Source organism: Benincasa hispida, chromosome 9 (assembly GCF_027475165.1).
Source record: "Benincasa hispida cultivar pf3 chromosome 9, pf3_genome.v1.1, whole genome shotgun sequence".
In the NCBI taxonomy this organism is placed as follows: domain Eukaryota; kingdom Viridiplantae; phylum Streptophyta; class Magnoliopsida; order Cucurbitales; family Cucurbitaceae; genus Benincasa; species Benincasa hispida.
Window position 1 is genome coordinate 29149554 of NC_143486.1, and position 20126 is coordinate 29169679.

The 20126-nt window shown below is 28.9% G+C and overlaps 1 protein-coding gene across 1 annotated transcript; it reads left to right on the plus strand.

Moving 5' to 3' along the window:
* Positions 1-10809: 10809 nt before the first annotated feature.
* On the plus strand, positions 10810-16106 carry LOC120086914 (hyoscyamine 6-beta-hydroxylase-like). Its single transcript, XM_039043722.2, has 4 exons — positions 10810-11046; positions 13169-13416; positions 15114-15429; positions 15729-16106. Exons 1-4 carry the CDS (start codon positions 10864-10866, stop codon positions 15978-15980), a joined length of 999 nt encoding a protein of 332 aa, XP_038899650.1. The 5' UTR covers positions 10810-10863; the 3' UTR covers positions 15981-16106.
* Positions 16107-20126: the final 4020 nt, after the last annotated feature.

Sequence of the window (20126 nt, forward strand, 5' to 3'; positions counted from 1 at the left end):
CTATAGTTTGGAGAAGCATTAAATAGAGTTGTATTGCTGACTCCACGATGGAAGCAGAATACGTAGCTGTATGTGAAGCCGCTAAAGAAGCAATATGGCTACACAAATTCTTAGCTGACTTAGAAGTAGTTCTGGATATGCACTTACCATCACATTATATTGTGACAATAGTGGTGTCGTTGCCAACTCCAAAGAACCAAGGAGTCACAAATGTGAAAAATATATTGTAAGAAAGTACCATCTCATCAGAGAGATAGTACACCGAGGAGACACGATCGTCACGAAGATAGCCTCTGAAGACAACCTTGCTGATCCATTTAAAGTCGTGGTAAAAGAACCAATACATCAACATAGCAATATGTCTGAGTTCTTGTCCTCTCCTTCCCCATCTTCTCTCTTAAAAAAAAAAAAAAAAAAAAAAAAAAACTTCTACCAAAATAGCTAGAGCCCAAAAACTTTTGAGTTTTCATCCTAGGGAATACTGAGGTAGCCATTGTGGTAGTGCATATTGTTCGAGGGAGCTCTATTGAAGATTGGTCTTCAAAGGTAAGGTTTTCAAACTCATTTATTCTTCTGTTCTTTTTATCTGAGCATGTCGTAAATTTTGTTTTAAATGCATAATTTTTGTTCTTCCACTGTAAAAATCTAAGTTCTATGAAAAATAGGAAATTTGGACGATCTGCTTCCGCTCAAGGACCTTTAATCGGGTTCCTTCAATTACATGGAAAAACCCTAAATCTATGCTTTTCTTTTTTTCATTATTCTTGACTTTTTTGGTAAAAATTACTTATTGCTTGACATTTTCATAAAATATCAAGTAATTAAAAACTGCAAAAATAAAAAAATGTGGTTTTTCTAGTAGTGGTATTTTGAACAAAACTTTGGACCTAGAGGCAGTCCATGGCAGTGGTATTAGCTAGCACTGGCAACAACATTTTGAAAGTTGGGAGGAAAGAAGTCAAACCTAAAGTTAGGATCCTCGATTAATCCTAGTCCTCCATTCTCAAATAAATTCTTCTTCTATCAAGTTTTATTGTTCTTCAAAAAGATATTAAAGAGCAAATCGACAGTACCATCTACAAGCTGGTATCATCCGACTTACATACTAGAAAAAAAATTAGTGGTTGAAAAGGCATAACAATATGAAAAAAGTTTAAATGAAATAATCACAAAAGGTTATGGATGCTTATTTGGAAATGTTTGAAAAAACAACAAATATTAGATTTGGTTCCGACAAACCCAAAACAAGAAAGTGATGGATGCTTATTTGAAATTGATCGGAAAAAACAACAAAATATTAGAATCGATTTGAAAAAATCGATATATCAATTAAAATAATTTTTAAGGAGTTCAAACTATTATAGATATAAACAAGCATAAAAATAAGACGAAATGATCATATAAAATATTAAAATAAAAAAACACAAATGCGTCATAAAAAGGAAAAACGAAAAGTAATTAGATAGATTAAGATTAATTTATATTTGAAATTCTTCTAAAATACAAAAAATATGTTGATAACACTGAACAATTAGATAAATTCATATTTGAAAATAAAGATTTGATTAAAATTCAACTCAACTAATCCCAATTTTTTTTTTGGGTAAAGTAAGGTCAATTTCATTATCAAATCTATAACCAATCACAATCAGATTTAATTGAATTGTATTAGTAAATTATGAAGGACATTTTAGAATTTCAAAAAAGTTTGATTACGTGGAAGATGGACAATTTGTCATATTTATGAAAATTTTCATATTTTGTTATATTCGAAAAGGAAAGTATAATTTGTGCTATAGATTCTCGAATTATTTTCAATTTGTGCTATAGATTCTCGAATTATTTTCAATCTCTTTGATGGATTCATAAAAACATGATGCAACAACTCTTTTTATATTTATGGAATTAGATTCATGGATGGATAAGTACTCTCTTTCCTTACACGTCGGGGAAAGAAAAAAAGCAAATAAAGAGAGAAAAAATTAGAGACATTTGAGGAACAAGGAGAAGGAAATAATTTCATTAAACATTTTTCTTTTAAAGAAATATTGTCATATAATTTGTTTAGTGTCCAAAATAATCGCTTGTGTACATTATCAAAATATCCTGTTTTATATTTTTGTTCAATGAGTTGCTTTACTTCTAAGACTAAATTCTAAAGATATTTTAATCGATTCGGAATAATATTAAAAAAAATTGTGATAAAGTAACCACAAAGAAAGATAATAATAGTAAAATTGAATTATCGTTTGCCAATTGTGGAGCATTACTAAATTTGGTATTTAAATAAGCATTAAATTCAATTCCTCCAATTTCACAAATTTGTCAAAAAAAAAAAAAAAAAAAAAAAAGGAAAAAGAAAAAAAAAAACTGAATTTGGTATTTGTTGAGTTTTCTAAACTTGAAGGCTTTATCCTTACTCCTAAAAGAAATTATTTTTAAGTTTCTTGTTAGTTTTAAAATAGTTTCGATGATATATATATCTCGATTTCCCTTTTTTGGATCCCAATATAACAATAATATATTTCTTTCGACCAGATATCAAAAACCCTTTAATATATTAAATTAAAATAAAATTTTAAATTCATTGAATTTTTGAAATTTTAGAACTATAAACAACAAATTAACTTTTTTTTCCCTCTCTTTTTAAGCATAGGGGTGGGAGATAAGCTATATGCAAATTAGAAAATTAAAAAATTCAAAACATACAAATAGAAAAATGATGATTCAATCAAACAAATATTATGTTTTTTATTTGACAATACTCTCTAACAATATTTTTGTTATGATATAACATTTACTACTTTAAACCTAAAAGCTCGCATAATTTTTATGTTGATTGAGGTCTTTTATTTATGTACGTAATGGATCTTTTCTGAAGTATGATGCATGCATAAATTATTAGAGAAGTTGCCAATATAGAGATTCTATTAATTGAAAACCTATTTGTTATAGCAAGTTTTGGTATCTATATTTAATGATGATTGATCGAGGATCTATCTTGATTAGGTGAGATCTCACAAATATTTTTATAAGATATATGAGGCACTCCTCTCATTATCAATTGATTTTCTATAATTTTCTTAATATATTATTGATGGTCCCACATTAATGCGACACCGAACTCTTTTTTTTTTCTTTTTTTTTTTATGTGTGTTTTAAAGCCATTTTGGGAAAGAAAAAGGTAGAATACAAATGCAAGAGGTCCGTCGACAAGCGTTTTACACTTTTTGAAAACCTAACTCAGTAGATTCCAATTGAAGACGAAGTATGTTGAAAGGACCCTTGTTGCTTTGTGGGAATAGTCTTTGCTCTTAGATACTCTTTAAGAGAAGCAAGAATGATGTTATCAGGTCGTAGAGAAATGTTGGGACATCAAGTGTTGGATTCGAATTTCAAATCCTAATCTAAATCTTGAACTTGAGACGCTGCACTTTTACTTTAATTCGAGCTTAATCTTACGGAAGGCATTCAACATGATGTTAAAAACTTATTACTTTAAATTTGTTAAGAATATTTTTCATCTAGGATGGTTTGAGATTGAGATGACTTCTGAAAGTAATGCTAGCTCTTAAAAGAAAGGTTGTTTATGTCTGGTGTTTTAGAAAACATTAATTATATTACTGTTCTAAAAAAATCAAAGGACTAGGGTAAAAGGGGCTTTTTTTTAGAAGTGTCTATGAAAAATTGGCACTTTTAGAGTGGTCTTGGCTTAAGAAAAAAGAAGGAACTTCACCTACGGAGGATATTAAGTATAAAGGCAGGTTGTTGCTAGAGGGTGCACACAAAAAGAAGGAATTGATTATAATGAGATCTTCTCACCTTAGTTGGACATACTTCTATTAGGGTATATTACTAGCTATGGTAGTACATCAGAATTTAGAACTTGAGCAACTAGATGTAAACACAACTTTCTTACATGGAGAGCTAGAAGAAGAGATTTATATGACCCAGTCTGATGAATTTCAGTGTCCAAGCAAAGAAGATTATGTTTTGCAAGTTAAAGAAGTCCTTGAATGGACTAAAGTATTCTCCAAAGCAGTTGTACAAGCGGTTTGACACCTATATTGTTGGGCTTAGTTATAACAGAAGTTTGTATTGCTCTTATGTATAACACAACAAAGCTAATGATGGTTCATTGATTTATCTTTTTCTATATGTAGATTATATGCTCATAGTTGCTAACTCCAAATCCGATATTCAGAAGTTAAAGAATATTCTCAATGATGAGTTTGACATTTAGAATTTGTGTGATGCTAATTTTTTTGGATATAGAGATCTATAGAAACAAAGATCAAAATAAGCTTTCCTATCATAGAAAGGCTATATTAAGAAGATATTGTCCATGTTTAGTATGTCATCAGCTAAGCCTATAGATACTCTTAGTACTGCAAATGCTTGTTTGTCATCTGAACTTTTACCATAGTTTGAAGCTGAGAAGGAGTATATGTCTTTAATTGCGTACGTTTGTGCAGTGGGAATTTTGATATATGATACGGTCTGTACTAGGCTTGATCTCGCCCATGTTGCTAGTGTTATTAGCAAGTTCATGTATCAACCTGAAAAAGAACATTGGTAAGCTATTAAGAGGATTTTTCATAACCTTAGAGGTGCGTCTAATGTTGGTCTTATTTATGGGAATGATATAAAGTGTTTGGTTACCGATTATTCTGATTCTAATTATGCTGGAGATGTTAATAGTAAAAGATCTATGACTGGTAATGTGTTCACTCTAGGTGGTTTTGTTGTTAGTTGGAAGACAACTTTACAACCTACAGCTACTTTGTCTATTATTGAAGCAAAGTACATGGCCTTGACAGAAGCTACTAAAGAAGGAATCTGGTTAAGAAGGCTTGTTTGTGATCTTAGTTTATATCGGCTATTGTGTATTATGATAGTTTGAATGAAATATGTCTAGCTAAGAATCAAGTTCATCATGAAAGGATAAGCTCATAGACGTAAGACATCATTTCCTGAGAAGTGAGTAGAGGGTCCAGATGATAAAAATTGGGACAATTGATAGTCTTGCAGATATGTTCACCAAGCTAATGCCACATGGAAAGTTCCAACATTACTTGGACTTATTGAATGTTCTAAATTGTTAATGGTCTCTTCTGGGACACTCTGAGACTTGAGGGAGAAGTCTAGGTACGTCTAGCAATGAATTTCATGTTGCAGTACATCTATTATTTGTGAGAGAACTCAATTAAGGCTGGAGATTTGTTGGAATGCTTTGATTATGTTGTCTGGCACTTTGAACGATCAAGTACGGGGTCTTGCTGCATAGTTAGTGAGCTGGGGTCTAGGGGCGGCCCGCCTTGGTGGATGTTCTAGAGCAATAGTCCCAAAATCTAAGTGGAATTCATATTTGATATATTTAATTACTTATCTTTTATTTATGATACTGAACATAGGGTTTAGTGAAGTGTACTATATAAAATCTTTAACCCTAAAGGCACCACCATTATGTATTTTATAACATTCTCTCTAATAAAATTGTTCTCCCTCTACCCCATAGATGTAGCTAATGTATTGTTAGTGAACCACATAAATTTTCGTACCGATTCTCTATATTTTACGTTTTTTGTATTATTTATTTGTTGATTTTGTAAAAAAGGTATTTTAACCCAAATTACTTGTTTGAGAAACATCCCATATTTGGTTGGGTTCAATGTTTTGAAGGTTGAAAGTTGGATTAGCACAACAAATATGTGTTTTGGCATACAACCCAAACTCGATTTCTGAAAACTATTTCTTAGATTTTGTGAGGCAAATAGTACAAATTCTGAAAACATTTTTTTTTATTGTATTTAGATTTTGAATTTTAAATTTTAAAATACCGAATTATATTAAATAAAAATAAAAACATAAACATAGTATATCATGTTTTAAACTCAAGTCATTGTTTTTTTTTTAAAAAAAAAGAAGTTATGCATTATGTAATGTATTATAAATTATCTAATACTACAAAATAATAATTATATAATTTTTTTTACATAAATAATATTCATAAATTAATTAATAAAAGTTTATTGTCAACTAAATATTAGTGGGCAACTACTACTAATTTTATAATTTATAAATACAGTATCAAACACATTTTGAATAATTGTTCAATTAAAATCCAATTTCTGAATTTGTTACTAAATACATTTCTAAAAACATGAAACAAACCTATGTTTTCATTAAATTTCTTGTTTTCAAATTTATGCTTTTAGATTATCTACCAAACATGCCCTAAACAACTAAGATTATGCAAATTTCTGTCACCATTTTTTATTCTACAAATAGGTTGTTATTTATGCAATAAGATTATATGCATAAAGTATCATATAACCACAATAAGAAAAATATGATCTCTAAAATCAAGGATGATTTAAGATGCATTTTTCCATATCTATATAAATATAAACTTGTTTACATCTCCATCTAAAATAAGGAGTTTCTCTCAAGTTCATCTAGCATGGAGGACATCATTTACAACTTGGTGGTTGGATTTCTTTTTAAGCATCACTCATTTCAATTTGGGTACTTACCTATAATATTTCATAAACATGAAGGTAACAAATCATATTGCTATTAGGTAGAGATATTTCAATAAGTTTTATTGTTTTGATAACCAAACTATAAATTGGAAAGACAAGTATATATAGATATACTTTCTTGACCAAGAAGTCAGAGATAGTCAGAGAGTGAATCTTCACTCTCTTATTATTGAACTAAAAAAGCCATAATGAGAAAAGGGATATTTTAGCAGCCTCTCTCACACTTGCTATTTTAATTAAAATTATCTTACATGGAGGTGAATAATAATTATTGTTATCCCATCTAATCTCTGATATTTTCAAGGAATAAGCAATCTAGGAACAACAAATTACCATCCTTAAGTAGAGCACAATTATTTTAAGATAGACACATGTCCTAGATCAAAAGATAGAGTTTCAAATTTTAGTCTCTTCACATGTACTCAAAGGATATATATATATTATATGTGATGAACAACTCTTGAATATTCTTATGCATTAGAGGTAGAAAAAAAGATGATTGAGTCTCTTCAAGGACAAAGGGACTCAACAATAAAATAATTGTCCTTTACTTAATCATATATCCAATAGATAACTCTCCATTACCCAAATATGTGACTTTATTTGTACATAAAAAAATGACTCTCTAGTCACTACACATTTGAGGAAAAGTGATAAAGATAAATCCAAATTAACTTTTTTCTTAAAAGAAAAGGAATTTTTCAAATAATTTGTTTTTATCTCCCAAATAATCACTAGTGTATATTATCAAAATTTTCTTATTTATATTTTTGTTCAATAAATAGCTTTCCTTTTAAAGATAAATTTGAAAGATGTCTCTATCATTTTTTCCAATAACAATATTGTGATAAAAACAAATAATTAATTTTGTGAAAAAGTAACTCCAAAGGGAAATAATAATAGAATGAATCAAAGATCTTATTTGCGTCGAAATGAGAAGCATTGAACTATCATGAAACTTGTACCATCGAGGTCCCATATGTTCAAAAAAAAAGGAAAAAAAAAAAAGAGATGTGGATGTCGAAGCCGAAACAAAACAACCACAAAGATAGAGAAATAAAACCCACGAGAATAGTGCGACTATAAGATAATCTACGAAAAAGTCGATCTAAAATAGAGGGAGGATTCGTTTGTAGACATGGTAGAGAAGTTTATTGCAATGGCTCAAAGAAGCTCCGTCAACCTTCGCATTTTATTCATTTTTCTTGACCTTTTTCTTAAGAATTATATGTTATTTGACTTTTTTTTTAAAAAAAAAACGTCAAGTAAATAAAAATTGCAAGCACCAATAAATATAGTATTTTTGTAGTGTTGAAAGATAATTGTCCTTCACTTAATTATATACCAATAGATAACTCTTTTCTTTAACTAAATATGTACCTAATAAATCTCTCCCTAGTCACTACATTTGAGGAAAAGGAAAGAAGAGAAATCCAAATTAACTTTATTCTTAGAAGGAAAAAGATATCAAATAATTTGTTTTATCTCCAAAATAATCACTACTGTATATTGTCAAAATTCTCTTATTTATATTTTTGTTCACTGAATAGCTTTACTTTTAAAGGTAAATTCCAAAGACGTCTCAATCCATTTTCCAATAACAATTTTGTTGTAAAGTAACCTTGAAGGGAAAATAATAATAGTATAAATCAAGATCTTACTTCTGTCAAAAGAAGAAGCATAATTCAACTGGTATAAAATTTGTAATATCGATAGGATCCAACTTAATACTACTCTTGCTTAAGCCCAGAGTTTTGATGGAATTCAGTGTATTAATGTTGAAGTTGAAAGGTTTTATTCTCTCTTCCCTAGCCAATGGGAGATATTATTTGCACTTCTTACACTCCTAAAATAAGAAGCCTCATCTATATTATCTAAAAGAGTTTGCGAAAAAACATTTGATTTCCCCTTTTACCCCTTTTAAGTTGATGGTCATTGGGATAGTCTTATGTAATTTCACATTTAAATAATTAAAAAAAATCATTTTATCTATAAGATCTACTTAACCTTTAAATAAAGGGATTAGAAATTCAAAAAATTACATTTTATTCTCTAGTCTCTAATCTTTAATTCATGAAAAATATTTTGAAAAAAATCATATTTTATCTTTAATAATCTCTACTTATCTCAAATAAAAAGATTTTTTATAAAAGAAATTATATATTTTTTTCTAATCTATTCTTCATGAAAATCCTTATTTTAAATCAATTTTATCTCTAATATCTAGATCGAGTAATATAAAAATGAAAAAAATTAAAAACAAACAACATTATATCGTTTAATCTCTTATTCACAATTCTTTTTAAGATCACATTTTATCTCTTACTTCACGTTAATAAATTTTAAAATTAAAAAAAAAAAATCAAACTATGATTTGAGATCTAAATTTTCATTATAAATCGCTAATTTCAACCTCTCTTTTTCCATCCGCTATCTCCTCTCATTTTTTTTTTTAAATTTTGTTAAGTAGCTCTCTCATTTCTTTCCTTTCCTTTTTTTTTTTTTTTTTTTTTTTAAAAAAAAATTGTTGTAGATATACATATTTTTTAATTTAGTTAATAGGAACATCTTTCCCAATGTTTCTTTTTCATCTTTAAGAAATTTAATTTCTCAGTTACAAGTATCTCTTCTATCTTCTATAGGAAGATTTCACCCCTCTCCCTCTTTTTGTTTAATATATGTCATAAGTTTTTAGGATTTTTATTTGCATATAAAAAAATTGAAACTAGGACGATAATAAAACCATCTTCTTTTCAACAAAGAAATAATCATTATGAAATATTATACAAAAATAGAAAAATAAGATTTTATTTTAGTTAAAGATTGAAATTAAAATGACAATCACATCATCCAAGTCAATTAAAAAAATAATATATATAAGATTATAGCAACAAATAATAATACTTTCATTTGAATTAAAATTTAAAATTAAGAGAATAAATAAATCATCCAATCCAAGAAAAAAAAAGAATAGATTAAGTTTTTAAGGTTTTTGTTTGCATAGAAAAAATTGAAATTAGGACGATAATCAAACCATCTTCTTTTCATCTAAGAAAGAATCATTATAAAATTTTATACAAAAATAGAAAAGATAAGATTTTATTTTAATTAAAGTTTGAAATAAAAGGAACATCACAACATCCAAATTAATTAAAAAAATTAATATAAATAAGATTATAGTTAAAAATAATAATACTTTCGTTGGAATTAAAATTTAAAATTAAGAGAATAATCAAATCATCCAATCGAAAATAAAATAAGAATAGATTAAGTTTTTATGGTTTTTGTTTACGTAAAAAAATTGAAATTAGACCATAATAAAACCATCTTCTTTGCATTTAAGAAAGAATCATTATGAAATTTTAGTTTGATTTAATTTAAAGTTTAGAATTAATAGGCTAACCAAATCATCTAATGAAATAGATTTTTTATTAAATAAGAAAAAATTATCACAATATTTAATAAAAATCTTGATTTAAATCAAAGTATGAAATTAACAAGACAATCGAATCATCAAAAAAAAAAAAAAAAAAAACTAAGAGATTATTCTCATGAAATTTTAAAAAATAAAAATAATTGTTTAGACTTAATTTAAAGTTTAAAAGTAAGAGATAAATCAAATCATCCAATAAAAAGTTAAAAAAAAAAAGTATTATCACAAAATTAAAAAAAAATCTTAATCACAAAATGAAAAAAAAAAACTTGGTTTCAATTGAAGTTTAAAATCAAGTAGATAATCAAATTATCAAAATTAAAATAAAAAATTAGCTAAGAGATTATTATCATGAAATTTTAGAAAAAAATAATATAAACTTAAGAAGATAATCAAATAATCTAAATCAAAATATCAAATACGTTTATTTTAATCAAGTGAACACGAATTTTAAAAAAATAAAATAATAATATTTTTGTTCATATTGAAGTTCAAAATTAAGAAGATAATTATATCAACCCATTAAAATAAAACAGTATTTTTTTTATCACAATTTTTTTTAAAAAAATAATACAAAATATTTGAATTTATATATTCTTTTATACATGTTTAATTTATATGTTCTTTTATAATAAAGTTTATGCTCAATTAAAATAATTATTATTTTTGTCCACCCAACTTCCAAAATTTTTATAACTTATTTAAAAATTAAAACTCTTTTATTCATAGATTAAAGTTGTATTATTAAAATTTTATAAATAAATTCTCTTTTTAAAGTTTATAGGAACGTAGTACTTCACTAGTCATAGTCATAATTAAGTATATAAAAGAGCCACTCCAATCCCATATCATTTGTCATCACTCATAAAGAAAATCATCGCTGAAATGAATTTTTTGTCCAATTGGGAGGGTGTTAAATCAGTGCCAAAAAATTATGTGTTTCCACCAGAGAAGAGGCCTTGTGTAGCAGTGAAGAAGACAATTCCAGTGATCGATTTTGCCACAAACGATCGAGCCCTTCTCTTCCAAAGAATCCTTGATGTTACTCAAGAGTTTGGATTTTTTCAGGTTAATTCATAAATCCCTTCTTCTTATTCTTTGTTAAACAACCATTCTCTTTTATGTTTCGCTTCTTAAGTTATAATTTTGAACCTACCAAAGCTTTAAGTTTCTTTGTTTAGTTAATTACAGTATTCTTAGTGTTATTTTATCTCTTATTCATAATATTCTTCTTAATTCTTTGGTTGATTTTAAACTTTGTGTATTCTATTTTTTCCGTCTTTGCTATTAGTTCCAAATCATGCCATTGTTTTCTTTTTTCCAACCACATTGAAGATGACAATTTTGAACCATTAACATTTGAGACAAATGTTAAATATATGTTTCAATATTTTTGAATAGTATACGAAGGTAAGGGATCGGTCGGTACACTCGGACATCTTAACTAGGTTAATACCCTCGAAGTACCATCATCATATCCCAACCAAAGCACTCCATAAATCATAAAAAATAGTACAAATGAGCTAGAGGAGAGCTCCAAAAGATACAAGGGGAAAAGGCTACAAGAAAGCCGTCCAATTAAGCGCGAGATTAGGAACATCATAGTTTTTAAATAAAGTACATTTGGAGCATCAGAGAGTAGCCAGGTTCAAAATATCACCCCAAAGTTGTTGTGGAGTTTTGAAATGTTTGATTGTTTCACTTCAAGCAAATGCACAAAAGTCCAGCTCCAAAAATATTAGTCGTGATAATATTAGTTTGAGAAGTAAGAGAGTTAGTAATCACCATGGATAACAATACATCAAGGGACACAGGGGCATTCAAGGGCATAGTAGCTATGATATTATTCCACATAATAGCTGAGTAAGAGCCGTTTGAAAATTAATGATTGGCGGATTCCCCATGTTTCTTACATATAATACACCAGCTAGGATTGAGGCAGTAATTCGGATGGCAAGCTTGACATTTATCATTTGTATTTATATCTTTATGCAATATAGTCCAGATAAAAAATTTACATTTTTTAGGTAATGAGGTTTTCCAAAGATAACCAATCTAGATGTGGGTAGTGATGGGCAAGCTTTTGTTTGAAAAAGTCTTCACAGATTTCATGTTAAAAAGTCTATAGGAGTTTAAATTCCATGTAGCAGTGTCATGACCAACATCACGGTTAGGAGTAACCCAATTTGAAGTAATGAGATTCTATTGGTTTTCTTCTTTATCATTCAGAGGACTTCTGAAGCCAAGATCCCACAATTTTGTATCATTAAACCATGTTCTTTAACCATGATATTGGGGTTGGAAGATAGGGCAAAGAAACGTGGATGAAGTTCTTTAAGGGGTCTATTAGTAGCCCAATGTTGTTTCCAGAAAAAAGTATTAGATCCATCTTGAATTTTTTACTGTATAAAGCCGCTCATTCTGTCATTGATCTTAGAGATATAAAACCAATGTGCCTTAGCATTGCAAGACCTACATTGAGAAGGCAATGAACCATCGTGAGGGCTAGAGTACTTGCTACCAATCAATTGCACCCACAAGCTTTGAGGTTCAGTATGGAAACGCCATATCCATTTAGATAATAGAGCTTTGTTTGTTAATTTAATTTTATCGATGTCTAAACCGCCCTTCTCTCTTTGAGCAATAATAAAATCTCATCGGACCAATTGTGAGCCTCTCCTTTTTCAGCACCCTTCCCGCAGAAAATTTTACACCTTAGATATATGTTTTAATTAACCACCTAACTGAGTTATATTGTTAAATATATGTTTTAACTAGCTAATTGAGTGATACTCGTAATTCAACAATCATGCTTACATTCTTAAATTTAATATATTATACACTTGATAGGTGTATTAACATAATTAGCTGTAAAATTCTTGTTAAATGCATTAAAAAAGATGGTTATAAGAAGTAATCCAAATATTATTTCAAGATCATCAAATACCAAAATTTTGAGGTATAATTCAAACCAACCCCATAATTATAGGTATTTTTGAGAATTTAACTGATATTTTAGTCAAATTTGCAATAAAGGGACAATATTGAAACATATGTATACGTGTACGTATATTATTTAACATGTAGTCTAATATTGCATCATATATAAAATTGCAAAACCTATCGTATATATGTTTATATCAAACAATTAACCATATCAATAAGACCCTTGATTTACTATTTGTTTTAGGTGATAAATCATGGAGTGTCGAAAAAATTAATAGAAGAGACAGTGAAGACTTTAAAGGAGTTTAATTCTATGTCGCCCGAAGATAAAAAGAGGGAATGTTCCAAGGACCCCGATTACTGCAAAGTTTACCCAGGCTCTCAAAATTCTGCAAATGAACAAACTCACTTCTGGAGAGATTCTATGAGTTTTAATTGCCATCCTCTAGAGAAATATATTCATTTTTGGCCAGACAAGCCCCCTGAATTCAGGTAAGAAAAGGCACTCAATCCACTTCAAAACGTTTCTTTCAAACCTAATTGTCTTTTCAATTACTTAACAAAGCACTTTTAACTGTACAAAATAAATAAATAACACTTTGATTATACAAAGTGTGGGTGAGAAATAGGAACTACGGATCTTGAGCTTAATCGTACATATTTTATGCTAGTTGAGATATGTTCATTTTGTCTAAAGAAAAGTCATTTCAAACATAATCAATATATATATATATATATTAAAATATCGTTTTGTTCAATATACTTAGGAGTTAATTCAATTTTAGTACTTGTACTTTCAAATGTCCAACTTTCATCATTTTTTTTAACATTTGCCAAGATGTGCCCTCCTACTTATTGAGGCCTGACTCTTGCCCTGATAGCAAGATATAGGTAGTGCACTTCAACGCCATCTACTTTATTCAATTTAAGTATATGTCTAATTTTCATCCTTATACTTTCAAAATATCTTATGTTTAGTTTCTCGAAATTATATTTCATTGAAATTGGTTAAATCATAATAATACCTATTCTAAAAAATAGAATATGGGAATATATTCCGAAAATGTATAGTAAAAGTGTTAATAAATAATTAACAATTATGAAATTAGATAAACAATAAATTAGTCATACTAGGGATTAAATATAAGATTTATGGATAATAAATGAACTGAAATCAAACATTAAAAAGTACAAAACTAAATCTGAACAAGTATAAGAACTAAAATGGTATTTTAACTCCGACCTTCCATATCCTAATCAGGTTTAAGCCTTCGTTTTAAGTACTTTTGTTGGTTTGCATTAATAACTGAATACGAGTTTTTAGCCACTTAAATTACTCTTCATGATCATTTAAAAAAATATATATATATTTTTGGTCGTTAAGTTTTAAGTATAGACTTCTATTTGGTATTTGGTTTCGAAAGGTTACACATTTAGTCATTAACTTTTTGAGTTTGGTTTCAATTTAGCACATATGTTCAAAATATTAAGTATAGGCTTCTATTCGGTCTTTAGGTTTCGAAAGGTTACACATTTAGTCATTGTCTTTTGTGTTTAGTTTTAATTTAGTCCATAGATTAAAAATACTAAGTATAGTCTTCTATTTGGTCTTTAGGTTTCGAAAGGTTACACATTTAGTCATTAACTTTTGTGTTTCGGTTCAATTTAGCACAAAGGTTCAAAATATTATCATTTTGTGATTGATATTTGAATTTTGTTTCAATTTGATCTCAAAGTTTCCATATTTCAACTTTTAACATCGATTTTATACTAAATGATAATTTTCTGTATTTAGGGTTAATATATTTTAATCAGTTTAATTTTAATAATTGTAATTAATTATTTTTTCCTATTTTTTATTGCTATTAAATTTAAATTTGAGATTTCACTTCATAATTATTTTAAATTAATTAATATACATTGACATCAATGATTGAAAGTGATAATTTAATGAAAAATCAATGTTAAAAATGTAAAATTTTGAAACTTAGAGACAAAATTGAAGCAAAACTCAAATCTCATGGGATAAAGTTGTAACATTTTGAAACTTAAGAACTATATTGAAACAAAACTCAAAACCTAAGGATTAAATGTTTAACATTTTGAAACTTAGATACCAAATGAAAACTAAATCCAAAATTGAAGGACCATTATGTAATTTTCTCCAATTATCATTATTATTATTGCAGGGAGGTGGTGGGAGAATATTGTGTTGCAATGAGAAAGTTTGTTTTGGAGTTATTGGATGTGATAAGTGAAGGGCTGAAGCTTGGAAGAGGATACTTAGGGGATGAAATGAGTTCAAATCCAACAATGCTTGTACATTATTATCCACCATGCCCAGACCCTAGCTTGACTTTGGGATTGAGGCAACATTGTGATGGAAGCCTCATCACCATCTTATTTCAAGATGTCAATGGCCTTCAAATCCTCAAGGATGGTGAATGGATTGCTGCTGATCCAATTGATGATGCCCTTTTGATTAACTTTGGTTATGTTCTTGAGGTATGAAACTAATACTAATAAATAAGAGAAAGTAGACCTATGCATGAGATCACTATATTTACACAATTAGTAAATTAGGGTGAGTTTCGTTTAGCTTTTCAAGTGTTTAATTTTGAAAAGAAATCATTTTGAAAGCAATTGAAGTATTTGACAACCACTCAAAATAGCTTTCGAAACATTTTCAAAACGCATTTTAAACAGTTTTTATAAAGACAGTTTAATTGAAAATGAATGTTTGGAATTTTTTTTTTCTCTTGTTAATCCAAATAGGCTCTTAGTCTGTGGTCTTACATTATTAGGTGATTAGCAATGGAAAGCTGAAGGCAGCAGAACATCGAGCAATGACAAATATGAACGTATCTCGACAGAGCTTAATCTACTTCGTCTGCCCTGAAAATGATGTGACTATAGAACCAGCAAAATGTCTGATAAATGAAACTAACCCTCTACGTTATCGCACCATCAAGTTTGAAGACTTCAGGGGAAAATATTATTCTGTGCTAGCTAATAAGGAGGAAATTATGAAATATATGAGCTTAAACAAAACTTAATGAGTATCCAAAATAGAACTATGATGTTGTTGGGTTGATTACTTTTATATTGTAATGTAAAAGAACTACTATGTTACTATTGAGGGTGAAATAAAGGTTATGTAATACACGATAAAACTTGTTACACACGATGTTACAACACTTCCAGAAACATCATAGATAAATGCAAAAAACTAAAACCAGGATAGAACACAGAGTTTGGTAACGCAGTTCGGTGTAATACCACCTACATCTAAAGGTAGTGTGCCCATAGAATGATATACACTAATATAAAGACAAGCTATTGTAATTACAACGATGTATTACTTATCTGTAAATAAATGGTAATTATATTGACACTTGAATTGCTGAACTTAGAGAATGGTCATTTAAATTCCCCCTAAGGATGATACTCCCTCTCAATGAAACTTAGGTTCCCCCTAAGTGTGAGATCCCCTTACCTTCAACGTACTTAGGCTCCCCTAAGTATAAGAAAGCTACAAGAATTTCGGGCTTTAATGTCGGTTGCAACCGACATTAAAAACAGTGTTATTAAAGCCCTTTAATGTCGGACTAAAACCGACATTAAAGGATTGTCAACCGACATTAAGCCTTAATGTCGGTTGTCAACAGAAGTCCAGAATCCATTGAAGCCTTTTAAACTGACATTGAAGCCCAGAATCTATGTCCGTTTTTTCAATTATTGTTCGTTTTTTTTAAATTTCGTTATCGAATCCATTTTTAATATCGGTCAAAAAGTTAAAAACGACATTATATATCTCGTGTTGGGAAATGAAATGTCCATCATTGTTTTTTATTAAAAAATTTTAAAAAATTTGCATGGCAGACCATCAATATTTGTCTTCCACCTATGAATTTATCCACAAACAAAAATTAATATTTCCAGTCCATTACATATACTCATCAAATATGTAATAAACACGCTAATCACCAATATTTGTATAACAATAACACACTTTCATAGAATACTTACACCAAGTCATCATTTCTCTCATTCACAAATATCAATTAGTACTAATTCATGAATACTTAACACCAAATACCCCATAAACACAAAAATATTATACATAAATCTTCCAATATACAGATCATGCATGGTTAGATAAATTTGCATTCATTCTAAGCTAACATTTACATTCTATTGAGACAAAAAACAAGAAGTATATCCTTACACAAATCGGCCAACAAATCTTGTCCATTGGGTTTGAATTACGTCAATCTCTCCTTGGGTATATGCTTTTTTTTTTTGTATTGAACTACAAAGAGGAAAAAAAAAAGATAAATTCAACATAAGTTTACATCCATTTATTAAATTAAAGATAGTATATAAAAAATAAATAATTTACGTACGAGACTAGTAATGGGAGTAGTAGGATTATCTACTATTTTGTGTATATACTTTTGCACATTGTATCCCCATCCTACAAAATCTAATTGATGGGGGCACTGCATATAAAGAAGTTGAAAACAATTATTCTTATATTCGAATGAAAATAAATTGTTAAAAAATGAATGCAAATTTACCTTTAAAGGTTTCCATTTTGGAGAAGACCGATGGTGTTGGAGATCGTGCTTGGCTTGTCATGTTTTCAATCCACTAAATAGTTTGCAAATATTAGTTAAACATAAATACTTCAATTAAGAGCTAGTTCAATTACACTTACATATTTATAACTCCATGAAAATCCTCTTGAACCTTACTTTGAATAGAGTCCAAAACATAAACACAATTTTCTTGTAGATTGATTGAAATCAATATCCAATGATAACTATAATAAGCAACAATTTTGAAATAGTAGTACGTGTATAATGCAAATTAAAAATAACTTAAGAACAAGTATTTACTTACCCTGTGTTATATGGAATAAGAACTAATTGGTCCAAATTAGGCAATATTAGTTGGCTAAATTTCTGGATCGAATATCTTGAGACTTCACGTATGGCGGTATTCTTGCTTGATCAATTATAAAAACTTCTTCATAATATCACGACCATATTCATCCCAAAGATACCTAAACAAAGCAAAAGTTATTATTTAAACATGAAAAAAAATATTTGTGAATGAATCTAGATGAGTAATACTTACACAATGTATGTCAAAATACACATGTAGCCTATTTCCAATCATATTGCAATATTGGATTAGATCATCGCGTCCTAAATAAATAAATTTGTCTATTCCAAATATATATTCGTCCAAATTGATACGGATCATATTTATATCGTTCATGTTATGCATGGCATGTTCGTTCAAGAGTTTGATGGTACAATTGACATCAGTATATTTGAAGGATTGACCGAATATCGTAATTGTTGAATGGTCCTACCATAACCAAAATTACAAAAATTCAAAGTAGGAAAAATAATAAATAACCAAACTTATATACTGAAAAAGAGGTATACTTTTTTTCTCGTCAACCATAACTACAAGTTCACGAGGCCATGTTACGAAGTTGCCCATTGCTTGATTTAAGGACTCTATTTTCCCCTTCACATGAATTAGTATAGGCAAACCTTTCCCATGACAATGTCAATTAGAAATTTAACAGTTAAGTATGACACATCATTATCAAATGTTGTGGCTACTGCAACAATATTATCTACAGTTCCTAGAGCCAAGTGGCATGGTGTCCCCTTAACAAATATAAAAGAATTAATGTCATGCATGGTTAAGCACAATATGATTAAAATTTAAAAGTCACAACAAATAAATTACTTCCAAATCTTCTTTAGGCATCTTCTTAGTATCTTCTTCTTTAGATGCACTTAGTGCAACACTTTCAACCGATGATTTTGATTGATGAGATTGTCTACTGTGAGTTTTTTCTCTTGGCACTTTACCATGTCGAACATTTTTTTCATTAGAGCCTCCTTCAATTTCTAGCCTCATTGAGGACTTTGGTTTTACTAATTTGAAATATTGGGAATGGGAAACAAAGTCATCCATTCATCTAACACGCCCCTAATGTTTCTCTACACCCAATGCTTTGGTCAAAACATCTTCACCTTCATAGACTTCAACCAATTTATTCTGTAAAACATATTACAATTTTCACATAATATCTATATCATCACAAGTTTCAGACATTATATTATATGTCATCTTAAACTTTGCACAATATAAACTTACAATTCGATTGACACATTCTCGAGTAGCTTCATCAAAGTATTCATTATTTTTTTCCTTTTCTTGCTTCTTTTCATAAATTTGCTCGATAAGAAGGCTCTTCGATAGGTTCTACATGAACATACATATTTAATTAGCATAAACATATTAGAATAAAAGATTTAATTTAAGTCGAAAAACTTACTAATTCTTGGGCAAGATTCGCGTAACCCTTCCTAAGAAATGTGATGATTATATACACATTTCGCACGTCTTACTAAGAAATACGATGATTATATAAAAATTTTGCACGTCTTTCTTCTTGAAGACGACTAATTTCCTGTACAACAAATCTAGTTGAAGTTACCTATCAAAACAATGATAATATTGACATTTAATTTATTTAGAATGACTTACATCCCATTCTTCATTCAATCGTTCATTAACAAACGATGTCTACTGATCTTGCTCTATATGAGAATATTGTTGGGGAGGAAATTACAAGACCGAGGGTTCATTCTTAAATGGAAGTATGAACTTTTGAGTCAATGTGGTCTTAAAAGTCTGAAACTTCCTAGATGTAGACATGAGTATACCATGTTTTGACTTAGAGTCCACATTGAACGACATCTGCACAATGAAAAAAGTAGTTAAATAATAAACTAATAAACTACTATGCACATGAATTAAAGTTTTAGAACACATATCGCTACACAATCAAAAAGTTTATCTTTTAAATGGTTTGAAACTTATTTATCAACCCATCTACCCTCACAATCATTTCTAATCTATGTGGATGTTGTACCATCAATCTCAATAGATGTATCAACATTGGGCATTCTTTGTGTACCTCCATAACCACACTCTTGTAGAATATCTCATATTTCATCTTCATAAAAATCATCTTCAATTGTTCGTTGTGGAGATGTTAAAGCAATTGACCAACCTGAATTTGCAAGGTCTTTTAAATAGAAGACTTGTTTTGCTTGAGAGGCTAAAATAAATGGGTCTGATTTATGTCCAATACGATTGAGGTCCAC